General features: G+C 50.3%; 1 protein-coding gene and 1 long non-coding RNA gene across 3 annotated transcripts in view; one reads left to right on the top strand and one right to left on the bottom strand.

Moving 5' to 3' along the window:
• The window catches only part of Cmip (c-Maf inducing protein), a 204,488-nt gene that overhangs the window by 136,260 nt on the left and 46,612 nt on the right, over nt 1-21,616 (bottom strand). The window contains exon 1 of one of the 2 annotated variants that reach the window (XM_006531434.3): nt 7,446-7,595. The exons of the other annotated variant lie outside the window; for it this stretch is intronic. Within the exon in view, the coding sequence (XP_006531497.1) occupies nt 7,446-7,517 (72 nt within the window). The 5' untranslated portion in view covers nt 7,518-7,595. Of the gene's footprint in view, nt 1-7,445; nt 7,596-21,616 lie in introns of those variants that run through there. 2 annotated transcript variants of the gene reach the window in all.
• Nucleotides 10,096-17,040, top strand: Gm51554. The gene is made up of 2 exons (XR_003947469.1): nt 10,096-11,218; nt 11,895-17,040. It is a non-coding gene; the product is annotated as a predicted gene, 51554 (long non-coding RNA).

The following is a 21,616-nucleotide window of genomic DNA, read 5'->3' as shown; positions in this document are numbered from 1 at the left end:
TCCGGGCTGTGGACATCTGACCGTTGGAGAACCTCAGGCCAGATGAGGCCACCTGAGGGCGGAGTTCGACGACAGGGCTCCTCAGAGCAGCCGCATCATTTTCAGGCTGGGCTACCTTGAGCAAGTAGTCACTTCTCTCTGACCTCAATTTCCACATCTGTGAAATGAGGGCAGCAGTCATGGCTGTGGCTAATGTGTGCTGGCGCACTGACCCCAAGCCGTCCTGGCAACCCCGAGAAGTTGGTTGAATCACAGTTAGGATGACAGATGATACAGCTTGGCTAACTTACCCAAGACCACTGGCTGGGACGTGGGCAGAGTCCATCTGGCCAAGGAACTCAGACTTGTAAATCTCTCAGCGTCTGCCTGTCCCAAGGTATGGCAGGCTAACCACAACCTGGGCTTCTAGCTTCATGGCTTCTCCCAGAGCCACCAGTCGGGTAGGTCCACCATACATGTCTGCCGGGCAACTAACTCGAGTATTACAGGGCAACTAACTCGAGTGTTACACTAACATCTATGGAGGCAAGAAGCATTGCAGCTTCTCCAGGGGGCAACCACAGGTCCTCAGGCCTGGCCTGTGGCAGACCATGGCTCATTCTGGTATCCTAACAGATGTGGAGACAAAGGAAGCCACAGCTAAAAAGAGCAGATGGACAAAGTCACTAGGATGTTTGTGCATAAGATCTATCCTTGGGTCCATGCAGACACACTCGGGACACACCTATGATTCAAGGACAGCAGGTGTGAGAGGCTCACCATAGCACAGGAACACATGTTCTCACTATGGACAAAGAGGGAGGCAAGAGTCTGTAGTCTGGGTTCCGGCCACACTCAGCCTCCCCTTGGGGACTCCCCCATAGAAGCCAAGGGTCAACCAGGACCATAGGCACAGCAGCCCCCAAACCAGAAGCACACCCTCACAATTCTTTTCCAGGTAGCTCAGCCTGGAGGCCACTGTGCCCTCTGAGGGAGAGAGGCTTGGTGGTAGCCTACATGAGGCAAACATAGGTGGGCCAGCAGCTGTAGGAACTTAAATTTGTCAGGTTAGCTTCAGGAACCTCCTGGCCAGAGCCCAGAGAAGCTGGAGACACCGGAGGGAAGCCTTGGATGTAAAGTCAACTGAAGTGGAGACAGGAAGGCTGCCAGGCCCACCCAGGTGGGTCCATAGAGGGCTGTCCCTGCAATGGATGGAGACGGCAAAGACCTAGTGGCTGAGGGTACAGCTCTGTGGTAGAGTCCCTGACTGGTATGCACGAGGCCTTGGGTTAGATCCTGAAAAAAGCTAGATCCCTAGGAACTAACAATCTTCAACACTCGCACAGAGGCAAGCTGGGCGTGCACCTGCAAAACAGAGCTCAGGTCTTTTCTAGATAAAACAATACTCAGGAGGCAGATGGTGAGAGTTAGACTATACAGTGAGCTCGGGGCCAACCTGGGCTACATGAGGAACCTGTCTCATGGCTTCTTTCAAACATAGAAAAACAAAGTTATAGTCCCTCCCTCCCTCCTTCCCTCCCTCCCTCCGTGTGTGTGTGTGTGTGTGTGTGTGTGTGTGTGTGTGTGTGTGAGAGAGAGAGAGAGAGAGAGAGAGTGCTGAAAATGTTTATTTTCAAGGGACCCTGTAGAGGCAGTGAACCAGAGGCGTACACTGAACTAACCCTACTTTTTCCTGGATACTTTATTTATTTTTAAAGAAATCGGAGACAGCAGGATATCACCAGTGCTCAGGTTCTTTAGTAAACACAGAAACAGCACAACTGTGGCTGAACAGCACAAACAATGGGTGCCGCTGTGTTCTGTGTATTTTTAACTTCCAGACTTCATGAAGGTGAGGAAGTCTAAGTCTGCCCCTCCTGCTGAGAACCGGGGTACCCCGGGGCCTGCTGGAACAGAATCCCTAGCTTCTACTTCCCCTGGACCAAGGAAAAACCTCACAGGACAGAGCAACTTCTACATGCCCTACCCGGACCTGCCCCATCCACGATGGGCACTTGAGGTCCAATCCCCTTCAAGGGAGGGACAAGCTCACAGCATCCAGAGGGCTCTGCTTTCAGAGTTATCTAGATGAGGTGCTGAGGACAGGGTCCAACCCATCAACCACACTCCAGGAGTCCAGTGACATCACCAATCACCAATCAGAGATGCTGATGAGCCGGCAGAAGTCCTGTTGCCACACGGGACTGATAAGATTCCAGCTGGAGGCTGAGACTCAAGGCACATCAGACCAGCTGGCACTAAATCCACCCCGCTCCACTACAAATTAACCCTGGAACCCACTGAACCCCACAACTTGCAGCGTCCCCTCCTCCCTCGTAGATAAAAGGCAGCTTTATCTCCCTGGTCCTTGCCCTGCTCTGTGCCAGACCCCCCACCCTTCCACAGAGAGGCCCATCTGTCTATTGATTAAGCCATTAAGGAACAAGTAAATTGGCTACACTCTGCTGTTTGTCTTGACCTCAGTAAGTTCCTGAGGAAGAAAACCCGATCCCAGGAAGACCCACCCACCCCTAGCTGCAGCCATTTTGAAATCACAGTGCAACCGTGAAGGGTTTAGAAGCCATTTACTTCTGCTAAGTTACCTCACGCCCACTTGCAAGTTAACAATATAGAAGTCAGGAAAGCCCTCCCTTCAGAAAGGGACATTTGGAGCGGGTTCACACAGACTCGGCCTGCTAGGCTACAACATGAGGGACCTGTCCTCATCCGGGTGAAATGTTCATGTAGACAGTCCCCCTTCACTATGGAAGCAGAAACCATCCCGTGGGGCCTGTCCTTCCAAGAACAGGCAGTAAAATTCCTGGCTTCTGCGCTCACCCCCTATACACAGCAACAGTGGAGACAGCTCCAGTTTGTTGCTGGGAGGTGGTTAGAGGGATGGGGTTGGGGGGGGGGGGGGGGAGATGAGAAGCCACCAGATAACTGAAACCTCTGCTGTCTTCCTGCCACTGCGGACCATCACCATAGAAACCACATCCTGCTGCTACCATGGCAACCATGCAGTACCAGCCGCTTCGAGAGCAATGATGCAGAGGCCACTCAGGAAGGCTGCTGCAAGGCCTTAATGCTGAGTGTCCTGCGGTCCCCCCGTCACGGGGCCAGGAAGTGACAGTAAAGAGCCTTCCAAGTGATGCAGTTTAGAGTTTTAAAAGCTTACTTCCTGCTTGTTAAGGACTTAGCCCCTGAATCAAATAGTTCCCTGTTCCCCAGCAAAAGCATCAGTTAGGAAACTGGGAGATGAGACAGGGCACTGTGCTTCTTCTGACCATGGATATGATGCCAGCAGGAGATGGTGGGAGGGGGTCATCTCGCTTAAAGGTGCACATTAGCTTCAGCCATTCTAAAAGACCAGACACTGGTGAGTTAGGCCCTTCCAAAAGGAGCGCCTGACTTCATCCTCCTGGCCCGCCTCAGGTAACTGATTTCCCACTCTCTAACATTTCAAAGGTAGCTTTCAAAGAGCCTAAATGGTTTGACCGAGGTCACATAGCATCAAAGGCTGGGAAGCTTTTTTTCTCCAGGCAGGCCCTGAAAAATTCTAGTTAGCTTAGTTACACTCCATACAAAGTCTACAGAGGAGCGAGCCAGGCTTACTTAAAACAGCCAGTGCCAATTTCTTAATACGTCTGATTTCAATTAAACATCCATGGCCGCTCCACCGAGATGACTGCTGGGTCAGGCTTCGTGTTCGTCTCTCCTGCAGTGGAAACCACTACAGGTGCGAACGTGGAGACTCGGGAGACATGAATCTGTCAGAGGACACACGGCAGACAGGAAGCAACTGTGGTGTACACACTTGGCAGAAAAGCTCCAGGCACTCGGCAGGTAACAGAGTCCAGTCTGGATGAGGCCATTTGGCCAACAGGATTCCTAAAAAACTGGCAACTGCAACAAGCAATGGGTGAGCGTGCATGTGCACACACACAGACAGATACACGGGCACACACACACTCTCTCATACACACATGCACACACACATTCTCTCTCACATACACACGTGCACGCACGCACTCACTTTCTCTCTCACACACACACACACTCACACACATTCTCCCTCACACACACACATACACACACACACTCAGACATATATGAGCTTACACACACACATACTCTCTCACACAATCTTTCTCTCACATTCTCACACTCTCACACTCACACAATCTCACACTCACATATAAACACACTCTCTCTTACACGCTCTCTATCATACTCACACACACTCATCCACTCTCTCCCCCCCCCCTCTCTCACACACACACACACACACACACACACACACACACACACACACACAGCACCTGAGCACAGCTCTACAAAACTGCAGCTGTATCACCCCACTGCTGCAGCCCAAGCCACAAGGCCAGCTTAATGGCAGCTTCAGTCACGTCCGTTCTGGAAAGAGTGGATGTGGGCAGACCTTCCTGTCCTTACCTCACCGCTCTGAGGGCTGAAGAAGGCATGAACATCTCCCCGCACTTCACGGAGGCATGCCCGTAGTAGGTGTGCTGTGTTGAGCCATGGGAAGCTCTTCTTTTTTTACACTGTTGCGTGTGTGTGTGTGTGTGTGTGTGTGTGTGTGCGCGCACACACACGCACACTCACATGCATGAGTCATACTCATGTCACATCATGTGTGTGGAGGTCAAAGGACAACTTGCAGGGGTTGGTGCCCCTCTTCCACCACATGGGTCACAGGGATTTAACTTGGGCCACTATGCCTGGCAACAGGGGCCCTGACCCACCAAGCCACCTTGCTAGCCACACAGAGCTGTTTTTGCTGTTGCTGTTGTTGCTGCTGCTGGTGGTGGTGGCGGTGGTAGTGCCCCATTATACAGAGTGAGATGCTGACAGTTTCTAGTTTATCCTGATGTCTACACTTTCTAACAACCTCCAGAATACAGATAAGTGAGACTCAGGGAAGTTCAGAAATCCCCAAGTGAAGACTGAGAGGGATTCAAGCTCATCCCTGCCTGGCTTCAGGGCCCCCAGGCCCTCTCCTTCCCCTCGCCCATGCAGATTGTCACCTCTGCAGGGCTCTGGAGGCCAGGGTTGGTGCAAATGGCTGGACATACAAACCCGAGAACCCTGCTTTGGTTTCTCCGCTACCTGAGATGTGAGTGTAAGAGGTCAGAGCTGTGTGGGAGCTGCCCAACTCCAACCCCCTCCCCAAACTGAAGGGTGGAGAGAAGGAAACATGGGGGTGTTAAGGTTTCAATCAATACCTACAGATGTGCACACAAGTGAACCATCATCGACTCTGCCTTAGCCTTGCTGGTCAGTGTTCCCCAGGGAGAGGGTACAGGATGCTCACACAACTGTGCAGGTGGGGTTAGGAGCAAGCACACCTACATTGCTGAGCACCCAGTGACCTAGGTGGTTTTCCATTCCCATTCCTTTCCTTGTCTACACAGTTCCTTCACCAAGATGTAGTCCGGCCTGGGCCCCGGAAGAACATTAGAAGCCAGCTCCTTCCAAGCCTACAGTCTGTTCCCAAGAAGGTCAGGGTGCAGGTCAGGACATCCAGTAATTCCCCCGCCGGAAGGCCTTGGTCATTAGCCACCATACTGCCACTTCCTAGTTCCCAGTTCTGCACATTAGCAAGCCCCCTGGGACAGGTAAGCTGACCCTTAGCCAATGGTGGGTCACGATTTCACGATGATGACAGGCAGACCTGCTGTTGCTCGGCTGTCTTCAGATCTGAGAAAGCTGAAGAGGAAATGGTAGCATGAGGTAATCCGCGGGCTTTGCCCGGTAGACAGTTCAAAGCAGACTCAAGAAATAGCACCCTCCTGACTCCGGCCTTCCAAAGAGCGGGGCACCTTCCAACAGTCACCCGCCCTACCCCCTCTACTTCCAACACATGCATGTGTGCACACAGTCAACCACGCTGGCACATGGGGACCCCTGGCATTCACTCCACCTTACGAAGAAATTCCACACCTCCTCCCTGTGTTCATTTTCCTAGAAAATCCTCCACCAATAAAAGGTTCCCGTGGCTGGGGCGGGAGGTCAGCCCTGAAATAGACGTCTCGCACCACTGCCAACTTTGTGCCATGGCTACATCTTTCTTCCAAGCCTCTGGAGAAACTTGGAGCTCCAAAGCTACCATTCCCGAGGGATGGGATCACTTCCAACCAAGTCCCCAGAGAGTCACCACTGCCCTGGAGTTCCGGGGAAAATATTCTCTGTCTCCCAAAGGCGGCAGTCAAGGGAGATTCCAAGGTCTTTTGCTTGCTCCGAGCAGCTTATAATTTATTTGCCAATTACGGCAAACGTGGCAGCTGTCGGTAAAATTCAAAGTGGTACAGAAAACAGGAAGAGGTGAGAAGCCCAAAGTGCCCGGTTCTCTCCCCAACTCTTCTCTCAGCCCCATTTCCGCCCCCAGAGACCATCCTTCTTGACAGCACAAGGTGTTCTCTCTGGTGATTTTTTTTAAGGCACTGATACACCTGTTCGATACCTTTGTTCAACACTTTTGTGTAATGATGAGTCATGAAGAATGACAGGTTTTGGAACCTTGCCACAGACGGGCATGTTAGATGTGTGGCGACGTTTGACATGGCTACATCCTATCCCACTGGGTGTCCATGCTCTATTTTACCTACCTAACTGTGCTTTCATTAATAAGAACCTTGACTGCTTTTTTCTTTCCCATTATGTTTCAAATGTGTGTGTGTGTGTGTATATATATATATATATATATATATTGTATATTATATATAATTTACATATGTGTGTATGTATGTTTGTATGTTTGTTGGTTTTAGCTATGCGCATGACTGCATGAGTGTATGTATGTGCGCCTGTGGGAACTCACAGAGGTCAGAAGGAGCATCGTGTCCCCTGGCACTGGAGTTGCAGATGGCTGTGAGCCACCATGTGGGTGCTGAGAACTAAACCTAGGCTTTTGTAAAAGCAGCAAATGCTCTCATCCGCTCCATCACTGTAAGGATGTCTGAGCATCCTTGGACGCGCCTCTCTGGCCACACAGAGGGATTCTTTTAGGAAGACACTCAGAAGCGCAAATACCTAAAGCCAGGCACTCAGTCATGGCTGCGACATCAGTGAACAAGCCTGCCCTGCCTCTGCCCCCATGGAGCCTAAAGCTTACTTGAAGTCAACTCAAGAAGCCATCAAGCCAGAAAGAGACAAATCATAGCTGGGACCCAAGAGGAACCAGGACACAAATGAAAGGCCCTAACCAAGAAAGGACAGAGCGCTAGCAAGTTGGGAGAACGGCAGCGTATATATTCCAGGCCTGTGATACAACATGCCCTCCAGAGAACAGCAGGTGAAGAGAGTGGCTCGTCTGGGCACAGAAAGTTCCAGCACACTGGGGAGGACGCCGCACAGCCACGGCCAGAGGGTAGGAAGGTGAGGGGACACGAGCTTGATTTTTTATCTCTGAGAAAATCTGAGAGAGTTGAGAATGAGCCACCCACCTGAGACACAAACCCAGGCTGCCAAGGGAAGGTCACATCAGCAGGTTGGCAAGAACGTTCGGGAGCCTCCATGCGTGGCAAACGGGAAAGGTTAAAAGAACAGCTGGCCAAGCTAGAGTCAGGTGACAACGAACCACAGAAAAGCCAACTATGGCTTCTTCACTGGCTAGGTCAGCCAGGGTCTAACCTGCCACGTAGGTATCCAAACTGTTGAACATTAACTTCTGAGAAGGGGTTCCATGGGTGACAGAAGCCACTAGACGCCAAAAAAAAAGGAGGGGAGAGAGACATTGAGAAACCCAGAAATGGAGGGCAAGTGGAGGAAGCTGCCCACACTTCTGTATTGGAAGGACTGAGGTGTGTGTGTGTTGGGAGCAGGGGGGCAGGAGGTGGGAGATACTGGGGCTAGGGCCTGGGAAACCAGTGGCAGCCAGGCCTCAGGGAGGGAGCTCCGTGGAGGCTGAGCTGTTGCTGGGTCTGACTCTTCAAGCTGGGAGAGCTGGGACTCTTCAAGCTTCCTCCTGGCTTAGGCTGAGCCCAGCAGCACAGGTGCATGGGCCCACACTTCACTGGCCAGCCTGGGCTACAAACGGTAATCAGAAAACCATGAAACAGACCCAGGGGTAGCTTCCTACTGATCTTCAGGACTCCCGTAGTGCCTGGTAGAGCACACACCATGGAGAATAGGATAAACAACAGAGGTGGGCTTTATTTAAAACACACACGCACGCACACACACACACACACACACACACACACACACCTGAGACTAGCTTTCAAACTAATGAGCCACTCCTCAACTTATGCTCACACATACGCAGCTAGACCCTACACCCACAGCATTCAACAGCACACAATAGCTCTTCTCTGAAACAGCTGCTCACTGGAGCCAATGCAAACTCTGTGTTGACACCATACAGGACCTCTTAATGAAGAGATTTAGGGTATCATGAGGTCTCCCAGCTCAGAGGAAGACTATGGGTTCCCTTTATCCAGCCAGCTTTACCCCTCACGCAGCCTGTGGCTGGGTTCAAGGGAGACACCGGTTGCTGGAGGTTTCCTTTGTTTCTGGCCTCAATGGCAGGAGGCACACGGGCCCAAAGGAAAAGGCATTCTGGGATGGAAGTCAAGGCCCTGCCATGGAATCAACCAAGAGACCCTGGGGAACTCCTCGGTCTCAGGCCACCGCCGGAAAGCAGAAGGCTGTGACCTGCTCATGGCTATTGGGACACACAGCAGATCCTCAGTCAAGAACACCCCAGGATGCTGTTCTCTGAAGCTTATCTCTGGAAAAGGGGCCTGTGGTACCTAATCTGACAGGTGTGAGCATCAGTGACACGGAGACCAACAGTAGCCGTCGCCCATAGGCAGGCACCCTCCTTGGGACTTTGTTACATTGATCCTTGATCTCCACAAGAGCCCTTTTAGGCAGGAAAGTTATATGTAATAGTACCATAGCTCATCCCTAGAAGCTCACACCGTGGAGCCTGCCTGGCTGACTACAATCCTCCAGCCACTTCTCGAACAGGCAGGCTGTGTGTGCAGGCTGTGAGTTGAGCCGGGCCAGCGCTCCCATGTTGTCCTTGACAACAGCCCTACTTGATGGTTCAAGAAATGAGCCTTCATCCAGGCCCAGTCAACTGTCCAAGGTAGCAAGCAGGCCGATGAGTAGCACCTACTATGAACAACCCGCTTCCAGAACTCCATGCCTTCCCCCAAGTCAGCCTGCTTGCCCGCTTGCTACTACGGCTGAGTGGACCCTTACAGTCCAGAAGCTCGATGCCCCCTGATCCTCTGGAAGTGGACATGTGCACTCCTCCGTGCCAGCCTCAGCCTCAAACGCACAGTGCTGAACACCTGTTGGCCTACCACAGCATCAAGCACAAATCCGTTCCTCAAATAGAGCGGAAGTGTCGCCACGTCCTAACCTCGTCTCTAGCAAGCGAGGGAAGCTGGTCTCCATAAACACAGTTATTTTGGAGGTGGACATTCTCAAAACACTGAGCGGGCTGGCTGCGGGGACGCTGGTGTTTGTTTGTTTCTTTCCGTTTTTAAACTAGCAGTGGTAGCTACAACAGAAACGTCTCTGCCGTTTGGGGACCAGAAGACGGAGACTTTCCTCCAGCCCCCATGATGGTGCTGGTCAGTGAAGCTAGTCAGTTCGAGGGATTGCAAAGTAAATGCTGTAGCCAAATACAAGAGGGCAAAGTGATGTGTTTATAAAGAGATATAAGATATGTTCTATGGGGGGAGGAGGAGGGATGGTGGAAGGGATATACAGCGGGCCCATGCCAAGGCATCCCTTCCCCTGAGGGGCCAGCCACAGGATGGTAGAGTATAAAACAGAGTTTATTCAGGGCATGGGGAGGGGAGCTAAGAGGGTAGTAAAGGGAGAGAAAGGCAGAGGGCGAGAGAGAAGTAGATGCGGGCCATGGCCATGAGAACGTGAAGAAGGGGAGAAGGAAAGGGAATGGGGAAGGGGAGAGCAAGAGAGAAGCAAGGCAGCAAGCAAGAGAACGAGAGAGAGAGAGAGAGAGAGAGAGAGAGAGAGAGAGAGAGAGAGAGAGAGAGAGAGAGAGAGAGAGGGAGAGAGAGAGAGAGAGAGGGAGAGAGAGAGAGAGAAGGGGGGGCAAGCAGCCCCTTTTATAGTGGGTCAGGCCTACCTGGTTGTTGCTAGGTAACTATGGGGTGGAGCTTAGACAGAAAGCTAACAAAAAGGCTTCCCGGTGTTACAGGGCAGTCCCCAGGGGTTTAGGATGCTTGGATCACAACATGAAGTCCGAGCAGTCAGAAGATGACTATAGCCCTGCATAACACCTCAGCCTGGAAATGGGATTCCGCTCCTCTCTGGGGAACAGCCCATAAGACCCCTCTACTAAGCAGCAATCAGGTGGGAGGCTCTATTCCCTAGTCGGTATGCTGTGTGTGACCCCAGGGAGGTGTCCCAGTGGCTGCTACAGAGGATCAAAGGCCAGCCCTGTGAGGAGCCAGCCTCCTGGAGAGTCTCCGCAAGCAGAGAGGCATCCAATCTGGCCAGGTGGTGGGACGGATCATCTTTCAGGCGACAGCTGTTTCCGGAACACCTACTAGTGGTAGGGCTCGAGCCAGATGATCTGGCCTGCCTCCTCTACAGGGGCCTCTCCCTGGGAACTGGCCATGAGGCTAGAGGGAGGATTATCCTGCTGGAAAGAAGCCCCTACATCCTGGGTCCTATGGACCATGATGAATGCAGATAGCCACACACACACACACAAAGGACTTTGTTTATCCCCTATGAAGCTGTAAATGGTTAACGGAATGGGTGTGCCAATCACCCTGGCTAGATCATTACACTTATATTTGCATGAGAGCTTCAGAGTGTACCCCATAAGTATGTAGTCATCCATCATGTGTACACCAACTGAAAACAAAGCAGACAGAACTCCAAAGAATTCCAACCAGCTAGCTAGGCTGAGAAAAAGAGCCGGAAACAGAAAGCTCAGTCTATCTAATCCTAAAGCGGGCTCCCAGTCTCTAGCATGTTCTGCAATTGCTAAGGAGGAGGCACACCAACGTGTTGGTAATGACCAATGAAACACTAGCAGAAGCCCTGATGGGAAGGCTGACAACAGATGGGTCACCTGTCACACCAACAGGACTGCCAGACACAAGGGTCCGTGGAGTGGGGACACAGGAAGGACTCCCACAAAGATTCAAGCCTAGCCTTTCAAGGCAAATTGACCATTGCTCTGGATGAGCGATCTCCAATGGAGATGCAATCTGAGCTGTAAAAGGTGAGTTTGAAATTCTGTGTGTGTGTGTGTGAGATATGCGTGTGAATGTTCATGTATTAACACACGTGCACACGTGTAGAGGCCAGAGGTAATTAACCGGTGTCTTTCTCTATTGATATCAAACTTTTTGAGACAAGATCTCTCAAGTCGGCCATCACTGGAAAGAGAGGCCTATTGGACACGCAAACTTTATATGCCCCAGTACAGGGGAACGCCAGGGCCAAAAAGGGGGAGTGGGTGGGTAGGGGAGTGGGGGTGGGTGGGTATGGAGGACTTTTGGTATAGCACTGGAAATGTAAATGAGCTAAATACCTAATAAAAAATGGAAAAAAAAAAATCTCTCATTGAACCAATACATTCATTTAACACAAGTAAATTGCCAGGAAGCTCAGGATGTCGTTCCTGTATCCCCACGCCTCGATTTTATATGGGTGCTGAGGATTAAAATTCAGGTCCTCATGCTAACACAGCAGACACTTAACTACCCCCGACTCTCCCGTCTCTCTCTACCCCGGACTCTCCCGTCTCCTCAGCCCCTAGTAGCCACATCCTTAACAAAGTGAAGTCGTTATAATAACACATTTTTTTAACCCCAATACAGCCAACATGTTATTATCCCAACATGTAACTTACTTTAAAAAAAAATCCGTAAGATAGTTTATTTTTTTCTATACAGAATCTATAAAATCTGATGTCCATTTGATGCGTTAATACATTTCCATCAGGACCATCCGCATTTCCAGAGCTCAGAGGCCACACGGGCCCAGGGACTGTGGGACAACACAATAAATGCTAAGAACCAGAAATTCACAGGAAATAAATATAAGGCTCAGAGGGAATCCTTAAGGACGCCGTGAAGAAAGAATCAGCCAAGCCCCCATATGGAAAACCATGCAGGATGGATGCCTGATTTGAAAAAAAATATCTTAAATTCCTCTAGAGACTTAATAAGCAGACATGCAGAGGCCACCATGTCTGGACTCTTATCTGAACGAATCCTGGTGAAATAACTTGAAAATATTGCCTGGGGAACTGGAGAGATGGCTCAGCAGTTAAGAGCACTGACCGCCCTTCTGAAGACCCTGTGTTCAAACCCTAGGAACCACATGGTGACTCACAACCATCCGTGATGAGATCTGACGCCCTCTTCAGGTGTGTCTGAAGACAGCTACAGTGTACTCACATGTAATAATAAATAAATCTTTGGGCCAGAGCGAACAGGGCTGGAGTGAGCAGAGGTCCTGAGTTCATTTCCCAGCGACCACACAATGGCTCACAACTATCTGCATAGTTACAGCGTGCTCATATACATAAAATAAATAAATAAATCTTTTTTTTTTTAATGAAAAGAAAATATTGCCTGGGCTTTTGATCACAGAAAATGACTATCCGTGTGGTAGTTGTGACCTTATTTCTCTCAAAGAGCCCAGGCCAGATGTGGTGACGCAAGCCTTTAATTCCAGCACAAGGGAAGCAAGGATAGGAGAATCCCTGTGGGTTTGAGGCCAGCTTCATCTGTCTGTATGAATTCCAAGACAGGGCTACATGTGGCACTGTCTCAAAAACTAACTAATTAACTAACTAATTAAAAGAACGTGGGCTCATTCAGTAACGTGCTGGTCACACAAGCATTAGGGACTGAGTTCAGATCCCCACACTCATGTAAAGGGCCAGATGTGGTCGTCAGTGCTGGTCATCTCCAGCACCAGAGAGGCCGAGACAGGAAGATGCCTGGGGCTCCCTGGCCAGCTGGTGTAACCGGATAGGTTAACTAGAGATGCAGCAAGAGACCACCCTGTCTCGAAAACTAAAGTGGAAGGGGTTAAGTTGGGTGCACACCTGCCCAAGCACATTCACACTGCACGCAAGCACACAAACACACACCTACTCTTTTTTTTGGAGATCACTTAACCACAAATAACGCAGTGGCTGGGGCAGAGGGGTGTCCACACGTTAGCTCTGCCACAAGGCAGGTCAGGAATGGGTTAACTGCTGGAGCAGCTGATTGGCAGGTGGGTGAAGGGGCTACTTTATTCTTCTGGATCTTGGCACATGCTTTCCCCAAATGAAGAGTTGCGCTTCTTTTAATTAAGGAGAACCCTCTGCAACAGCTGCCCTGACAAAGCACCCAATAGGGGCGGTGGTGGTACGATTCTGGAATGGCGCCTTTGAGGTTTAAATCCTGGCTCTTTCTGTGGCTTCTTCTGTGACTTCAAGGATGTCCTGCTGGCTGTAATGCCTCAGTTTACCACTAAGCGGGACTGGTGTCAAAAACTCCACCCCTGAGGGACTGTTCTAAGGGTTAAATAAAACTATCCAAACAGGCTGGATTAAGCTTAGCTGCAGACACCCACCAGTCCAGTGACCAGTCATTGGTATCACCATCTTCAGTAAAGAAGGTGCCAGTCATACGGCCCACCCGGGCAATGTCACTCTGATGAGTTGTGGTTTCCCATCCAAGGGCATAACGGATCCTCTGTGGAGGCCTTGGATGGATGTAAGGAGCTTCGGTCTCCATCAGACCTTGAGAACCACAAGTCGTAGCTTGAAGGAGAGGCAGTAAGGTAAAATGATGTTGGAGACACTGGTCAATGCCCCTTTAAGGCACTCAGCCTATAGGCAAAGCCAAAGTCAGTGGGGCTTTGGCCAAATGCCCTGTCCGAGACAGAAGCAAAGCACCTTCGTCTCAAACCCCAATGGCAATGATCTGAAAACAAAGCTCCATTTGGCAAGCAAACTGATTCAGGCTGGAATCCTTATTCCTTCTGCTTCCTGCTCTGGCCCTCCAGGGTATCATCCAGCTGTCACCTCCTAAACACTCAGGAAAGACAGGAAAACAGCACAGTGACAGGGCCAGGCATGTACAGCTGGGACAGAGGGTTTCCCAAGAGATACAGGGCCAAGCCTTGGGTGGTCCAGGCAGAATTCTGCGTCCTCAGGCCATCTGTGACATGCTGCTCTGTTTATGTGGCCTCACTGTCCCAGACTCTCAGGACAAATGGAAGCTGTAGAAAGAAGGGCCGGGGGCTGGTGAGATGGCTCAGTGGGTAAGAGCACCCGACTGCTCTTCCGAAGGTCCGGAGTTCAAATCCCAGCAACCACATGGTGGCTCTCAACCATCCGTAACGAGATCTGGAGTGTCTGAAGACAGCTACAGTGTACTTACATATAATAAATAAATCTTTAAAAAAAAAAAAAAAAGAAAGAAAGAAGGGCCGGAGAGGGAGGACCCCAGAGCATGGCTCTGTCAACACCGACCAGCTCCCAGGCACAGGTAAGACAGACGTGGTTTTTTTTCAAGTGAAAGGTCCTAAACTCTAGAGTGTCAGAGGCAGGGCAATACAGAAAGGACAAAGGACCCTCTTTGTGGAGAGCCCAAGTCAAAGAGCCCATGTCATGCCCACAGCCAAGGGTACCCTACCTGAATGGTACAAACCACCATCACCATCACTCCTTGAGGAGGGGAAGGGGAGTGGCAGGAGGAAGAAGAACTCCAGGAGACTGCCCTGTGCAAAACCTTCTCTTTGCCCATCTGACCAGCTATGGAGAAGAGCTAGCGAAAGCCCACTACAGGGCGGGTGACATGTGCTGAGGATGACATTGGGAGATTAGTGTGAGCATCACTACCCATAAGCCCTCCGTGGGGACTGGTACCACTCCTTCTCCTTGAAGAATGCCCTTCCTAAAAAGCAATACCTTGTCATAAAAGTCTCCATTTCGGAAGCAGAGTAAAAAGGGGGCCAGAAATAATGCACTTGGGAATTCTTTGCTGGCATCGGAGACTGCCGCCAGGCACAAAGAGGTACCCACACGCCACTCTTTAAGTGAGGTAGCTTTGTCTCAACCCGCTCACCTCAGCTTATCCTAGCTCAGGGTGCCAGGTTTGACTAAGCACATTCTAGAAAAGGCCCTGGGATGGGAGATCCCCACCCTGGCACCTGCTCAGGTCCCTGTAGCAAAATCTGATCACTCTGCAGCATTCCAAGGACCAGGCCAGAGCAGTCAACTGGTACCAGAGGTCACAGGGGCTTGGAAACACGCCTCTATGACCAGGCTGTCCCATTTCTGAGACAGGGATGGCCGTGCATTTGTCTCAGAGATGGACAGAGGACAGCCACTTGAAAGAGCCAAGGACTGGAAACACATCCATCTGCAGGAAGATGTTTAGATAAATTCCTAAGAAGGAAGAGTCCCTAGCCACAGAGAAGCCGGCAACAACCCGTTGTTATTGTTTAGACTGAAAACGGCCTGCGACGTGTGTATACAATTCTGTCATCTGTTTAAACAAGCATGGAAAAGAAATAGAATTTGTATGTGTTCGCTTCTGTCTACTAAGACTAGACTATCTTGGGACAGGAGGGCCAAGAATGTGTGCTTCTGTCCTCTATGAGGAGGGGACAGGTGGCTCAGCCACAGGATAAGAAAAAGGCCTGTCCTGTGTATTTCAGTTACTAAAGGGCATACTGTGTAGACATGAGGACCTGGGTCCAGATGCCCAGCGCCCACATAACAAGCCATAACATACGTCAGCACATGCTTGTGTTCCAAAAGCAGAAGGAGTGGGCTCCAGATTCAGGGAGAGACCCTGCCTCAAAAAAGTAAGGTGGAGAGAAAGATGAAGATATCCAATCTTGACCTCCAGCCTATACACAATCATATATAAACATGCATGCTCACACACATGGACACACACATGCACACAATCAATCAGTCATCAATGGAAGAGACTAGCCCCACCGTCTGGACCAATATCTCCCAGCAGTCCCCCACTACCGAGCATCCCCAACCCCCCCCCCCCAAAAAAAAACCCTCAACACAGAGCAAAGTACTACACAGCCACCCAACCAAGAATTCCATTCAGGCTTCATGTTTAATCTCATAAGCCTTGTAAATTTCACATTCCACTCCAAATCTGTGCCTGCCTTAATAGCAAAATAATATTTTAAACGGCTCCCTGGTTTAAATGGTTTAACCTCTGCCCCCTCGGCCAAATCTTCTAAAGTGAATGAAGCCAGAAAAGGCTTCACGGTCTCTATTGCGCGCCAGTTAAACTCAGTCACCTTTCCACCTCATAGGAAACAAACCCCCCTCTGCCAGGTCTCTGGGCTGTGTTTTAAATTACATATTAGTTAAAGCACTCAACCTTTCTCCTCTGGGTGCGCAGGTCAAATGAAGAAGACAGGGCAGACACAACCTGGCTTTCTCCATCTCCTGTCTCCCCACAGGCAGCAACACCCCAGTTTGGAAGGAGTTTGGGGTCCTCTTTGAAGTCTGCAGGGGAAGAGTATACAGGACCCCCAGAAATCTGGGGTGGGACAAACGTCCTTTCTTCGGGGAACATTCAGGAACAAGACCAATCCACTTCAGTTTCAGAGGCTAAACTTTATTGTGCTCTTTCCATAGGGAAGACCTTTGCCCATATCTCACCGCCCCTCTTAAGCCATCCCTGGCGCTGGCTTCCAGTTTCCAATGACCCTTCCAGGGTACAAGGCCAATTCTGTTTTGCTGCTTTTTTTTTTAAGTCCAATAAACTGCAGTTAACGCTCACTATAGAATGAACCGGCTGACTGTAAGTAACTGAGCCAAGTTTCACTTCTCAAGAAACCAAGGTCAAGCTCTCCCCGAGCTTTCTCTGAAGGAGGGGGATGTGGGGGGGATGTTTCTCAAACCCTTTTTTTTCCTGATGGCTGTCTCAGAGTCCAATTCATTAAGTGCTGTGGACTGGTCCCACTTGCAAGCCCAGAAAGTCACAAACCTAGATCTAATCCCAGATAGGCCACTCGTAACTGCGCAGCCTAGAAGAGGTCCCTTAACCTCCCTGGGCCTCGTTCTGAGCCTCATACGAATTAATGCTATTTTGAGTTTCTTCCATAAATGGGGCTAAGACCAGCCCTACCTGCTCAAGTTGCCAGAGGATGAAAAGGAGACAATGGGGTGACCGACACTTACTAAGCGCTCCATCAACAACAGGTTTACCCCTGACTCAAACCAGACATGTTTCAGCAAAGGGAGACCAGAAAGAAGCGTAGGGCGGAAAGCCTCAGTTTTCTAACACTATTCCCGAAGCCTTCCCTCCCAGGGCCTCATGGGAAGGAAATCCAGAAAACCGTTCACTCCACCAGTGTGGGGAGCAGAAGGCCAGTCCCACAGCCCCAGCCAAGGAAGCCTTGTGGCCTCCTGGGCTCTGCCTGCCACCTTCAGAAACCAGAAGGGAAATGAATGGCAAATGGAACCAGCAGCTGTCCAGGTATAGAAAACCTATCCTGGCCCAGAGCAGAAGCCCAGGGACCTGGCCAAAAAAAAAAAAAAAAAAAAAAAAAAATCACAACAATCCAGCTGCCCCTCCTAATAGGCCCCCATTCTTCCCAGTCCCCGCCTCCCTACGAGGGTCTCTGAATTAAAAGTGCAGCCACATGACAGGCCTTGGCCAAAGAAGGTGAGGAGCCTTAAGCCTCATTGGCAGGCAGAGTGCAGTGGCCCAGGATGTGCACAGACAGGCGTGTGTAGTAATAATTTTGGCATTCTTGATTTCCTTACGTATTAACACACACACAATTTTATGACATTTGGAATTCTAGGGACTTTTCAGAGAGTACATAAATGCTAGGGGTCCCAAGGGGTTGTTGGTGGCTGGTGGTTGCTGTTGGGTCACGGTTTGTTAAGTAGTCGTGCACAAAGAAGAAGCAACAACAAGAAGAAATTAGATGTCCTGATAGCAGAGATCAAACTTGCCCCGAGGAAGCCCCCAATCAGCAGGAAGTCGCGTGATGACAACCTCGTCCCCTTTCCAATCCAACTTTATTCAGGGATCTCTCTGCTTTCCCCCTTTATCCTTTTTTTCTCTCTTATCTAGGGCTAGGGAGCTTGGAGGGGTGGAAGAAAGAAGACCCCACAAAGTAGCAAAGACCTGCTACAGGCATGCTCAAAGGAGGCCTAACAATGTGGCCCTGGGAGAGCAAAGGAACAAAGCCCTCTGTGGTGTACCCTAGACTGGGTGGCGCGGTGTCAAGGAACTGACAGGTGGGGCTGTGTGTTGCATAGCAGGACCCAGCTTAACTTGCTGGAACCAGGGTGTTCAAGAGACCTGGTCAGAGACATCGCTTCTCACAAGTCTTGACGGGGGAAACCCAGATTGTTCTGCTATTTCTAACTATCGCAGAAAACATCACTGTGATGTCACGTTGCTAGAAGGTTCTATAGCCCTGTCCTCCTGCTTCCTGGACTTGCTTCTTCACAGACTAACAAACAACAAGCGTTGGAAGTCCACTGGGGATGCAGATCAGGAGCTGCCAGGTCAGGAGGGCAACTGAGGCAGGTTCAGGGCACCCAGCACCTCTCTTCAGACACTGAGGAAATAACCAGGCTCAACTACCAGTTTGTAAAACAAGGGGTTTCCAGAGAGGACTTAAATATAGAGTGTATGCCACATGATGCCAGGGTCTGAAGACATGCGCAGTTAGTGCCAGGGGCTTACTCTCACTCTGTAACAGAGACATCTATGTCACAGGCAAGCCTAGTGTCTGGCTTGGGCATTTGGGCTATGATGACAGGCTTCAGGCAACCTCAGAGAACAAAAAAGAAGACAGAGAGTCAAGAGTTCATTTCCACACACCCACTTGTTGATACAATGGCCAGAGTCACATCTAAAGAGGAGCGATGTATGACAGGTCACTGAGACCAGAAGGCTAACCCAGATTGTCTAGTACCACGGGAGAAGAAAAAAAAAATCTCAACACAGTTTATCACCATTGTAGGAAATACCAAGTGTGTCTCTTCTATCAAAGATTACAAAATTTGTATTTAGAGCCAGGTGTAGTAGTGGTTGAATCCCAGCACTTGGGAGGCAGAGACAAGTGAATCTCTGTGAGTTTGAGAATAGTCAGGTCTACACAGAGAGCTCCAGAATAGCCTGAGCTACTGCATCACATAGTGAATCGATCTCTCTCTCTCTCTCTCTCTCTCTCTCTCTCTCTGTGTGTGTGTGTGTGTGTGTGTGTGTGTGTGTGTGTGTGCTGGGGGATAGGACCATGTGTTTAGGAAAAGGAATTTTTTTAAATCTCCCTCACTTTGTAAGACTTTTTTTTAAGATTTATTTATTTTATATATGTGAGTACACTGTCAATGTCGTCAGACACACCAGAAGAAGGCATCGGATCTCATTACAGATGGTTGTGAGCCACCCATGTGGTTGCTGGGAATTGAACTCAGAACCTCTGGAAGAACAGCCAGTGCTCTTAACCACTGAGCCATCTCTCCAGCCCGAAGACTTCTTTGCAAGTACTTTAATCCTCCCCAGCAAGTGAAACCTTTGTTTACACAAAGGCCCCCTGCTCTGTTTTAGGAACTCCTTGATGGCCTGAAGCACAGACACTTTCCTCCTTGGGACAGGGACCTTTTCCCCCTTCCGGGTGCACCAGTTCCTTCAGATTAGCCAATTGAATAAGACTGTGAGATCAGACAGGATCAGACAGTAGCCAATGGGGAAAGACACAGCCACCACCGGAGCTAGAAGAAAAACCCGGGGCACTTCCTGCCTCAGTGCATTGGCTCGTCCCTCAAGCACACCAACCTCTTGAGCAAGAGTAAAGTTTGTCTTGTTGGAATGGTGGTCTCTTTCTTTGTGACCTCAAACTTGTTCCTAACAGCATTACAAAGTCATAGTCACTGCCACTTGCAAGATGCCTGAGGCTGGGCCCTTCTCATTAAATTAGAGATGCTTCACCACGAGATGGGTACTTTGCAAAAACAAAAACAAAAAAACAAAAACCAGAAAGGTCTGGTCTGGCTAAGTGAGACACTCACAGGCATCTGGTAACCAGAGATAGGTTCTTTTCAGAACAGGTTGCCCACTACCCTGCTTTTCCTGAGGCACAAAGATTTTGCAGGGTGTGAGATGCCAAGTTTACAAAGGGGACAGACACTCTTTAGCAAAGGGGATCTCTCAGCCACCTACTGCAACCACTGTACTTAGCAGATCTGTAGAGAGGAACAAAGTGGGGTGGGGGGCTCGAGGCAGTCTCCCTTCCTTACCACTGTCAGGGAAAACTGGAATACGGCACAAGCTTGCAAGGCCAGAGACACAATGCAGCAGACGTATAATGGAGACAAATGGATGAACAGGGTCCTGGGAACAGAAATGGCTGCACACCATGGAGGCAGCCCTGCCTTAAGGCCTGTTCAAAACTCAACACTGTAAAAAAAAAGTCTCTCTCTCTCTCTCTCCAATTCAAACAAGAACTCATCAATGGCCATGCGGTAGTGATTTGCCAAGCAAAGCAAGGGAAACCATACTTCGAATTTCTTAGCTGGGTGGGTCTCGGGGGCAACGTCTTGCCAGAGCTGCTGCTGGCTCTGACTGCTGTCTCCCCACAAATGCCTGGTATGGGTGAGATGCTCACGGACCTCCCAAGACTGAATGAATGAAGACATCTCTGTTCTGAGAGTAACCGGAGCACCCTAGGTGAGGTTCTGAGACTACATCACCCTCCTCTGAGGTCATTCTAGACAGGACCTATGGGTACCGAAGATGGGACCCGCTGAAGATGGAACCGGGTGTGACTTGGTTGACCCTTTTACCAAGATGGAGGCGATCGGACACTGGGACTGCCTCTGTCCAAGCAGGAAGCCAGCCAGGGGTCATCTATTTCCCTGATGGGCCTCTCGAGGGAAGCAACTGGGTGAGCACAGACCAGACTATGGCCAGCTTCTTAGGTCTGAACTCTAGCCTGGCCACCTGCAAGCAAGACAGGTAATGACTTACAGGCCTGGGCCTTCGCTTCCCTGTCTGCACGGTGAAGCGAGGCCACAGCTGACTTACAGGCTTGCAGCTCAGAACAAGACCTATCGGGAAGATGTCCCTTGGGTATTTGTTCAGTCAGGACAGGCCCTGCGGTCATCTTACTTCACAGGTAAGGAAATGTTAACCTTAATGACAGAATCCGATTCCCCCACCCCGCCCCCGCCAGGATCTCACACCCAGCACAGCTGCCCCACGATCCGCCCCCCCAACACACACAAACACACACACACACACACACACTGTTCAGAATGACAGTCAGCAGCCAGCTCAGCCTTCTCTGTCCCCTTCAGGAATGTGGGACACATGTCAAGCAGGAGGGGTAAAGAGGCCAGAGCACCATGTGGCCCAGGGCACTGCCAGTGCTCCCCCTGGGGCTAAGAGCGGGCTGGCTCAAAAGAGAACTAGAGTCCCCTGAGGCTTCCGTACTGCAAACAAAAATCAGAGGAACAGGCCCTAAAATAGGAAGGGCACGGACCGCCCTGAGTCACCACGCGAGCGGTGTTCTTTGTTTTGTTTCCTGCCAAGTTACCTGATCTATCTCAGAAAGTCCTCTGTGAGATGACACTGACAGGCAACCCCTCCCCTTCCCTGACCCCCGC

This window comes from Mus musculus, chromosome 8, assembly GCF_000001635.26.
Source record: "Mus musculus strain C57BL/6J chromosome 8, GRCm38.p6 C57BL/6J".
Classification (NCBI taxonomy): domain Eukaryota; kingdom Metazoa; phylum Chordata; class Mammalia; order Rodentia; family Muridae; genus Mus; species Mus musculus.
Note: the sequence above shows the minus strand (reverse complement) of the source record. Positions and strands in the feature narration are given on the sequence as shown.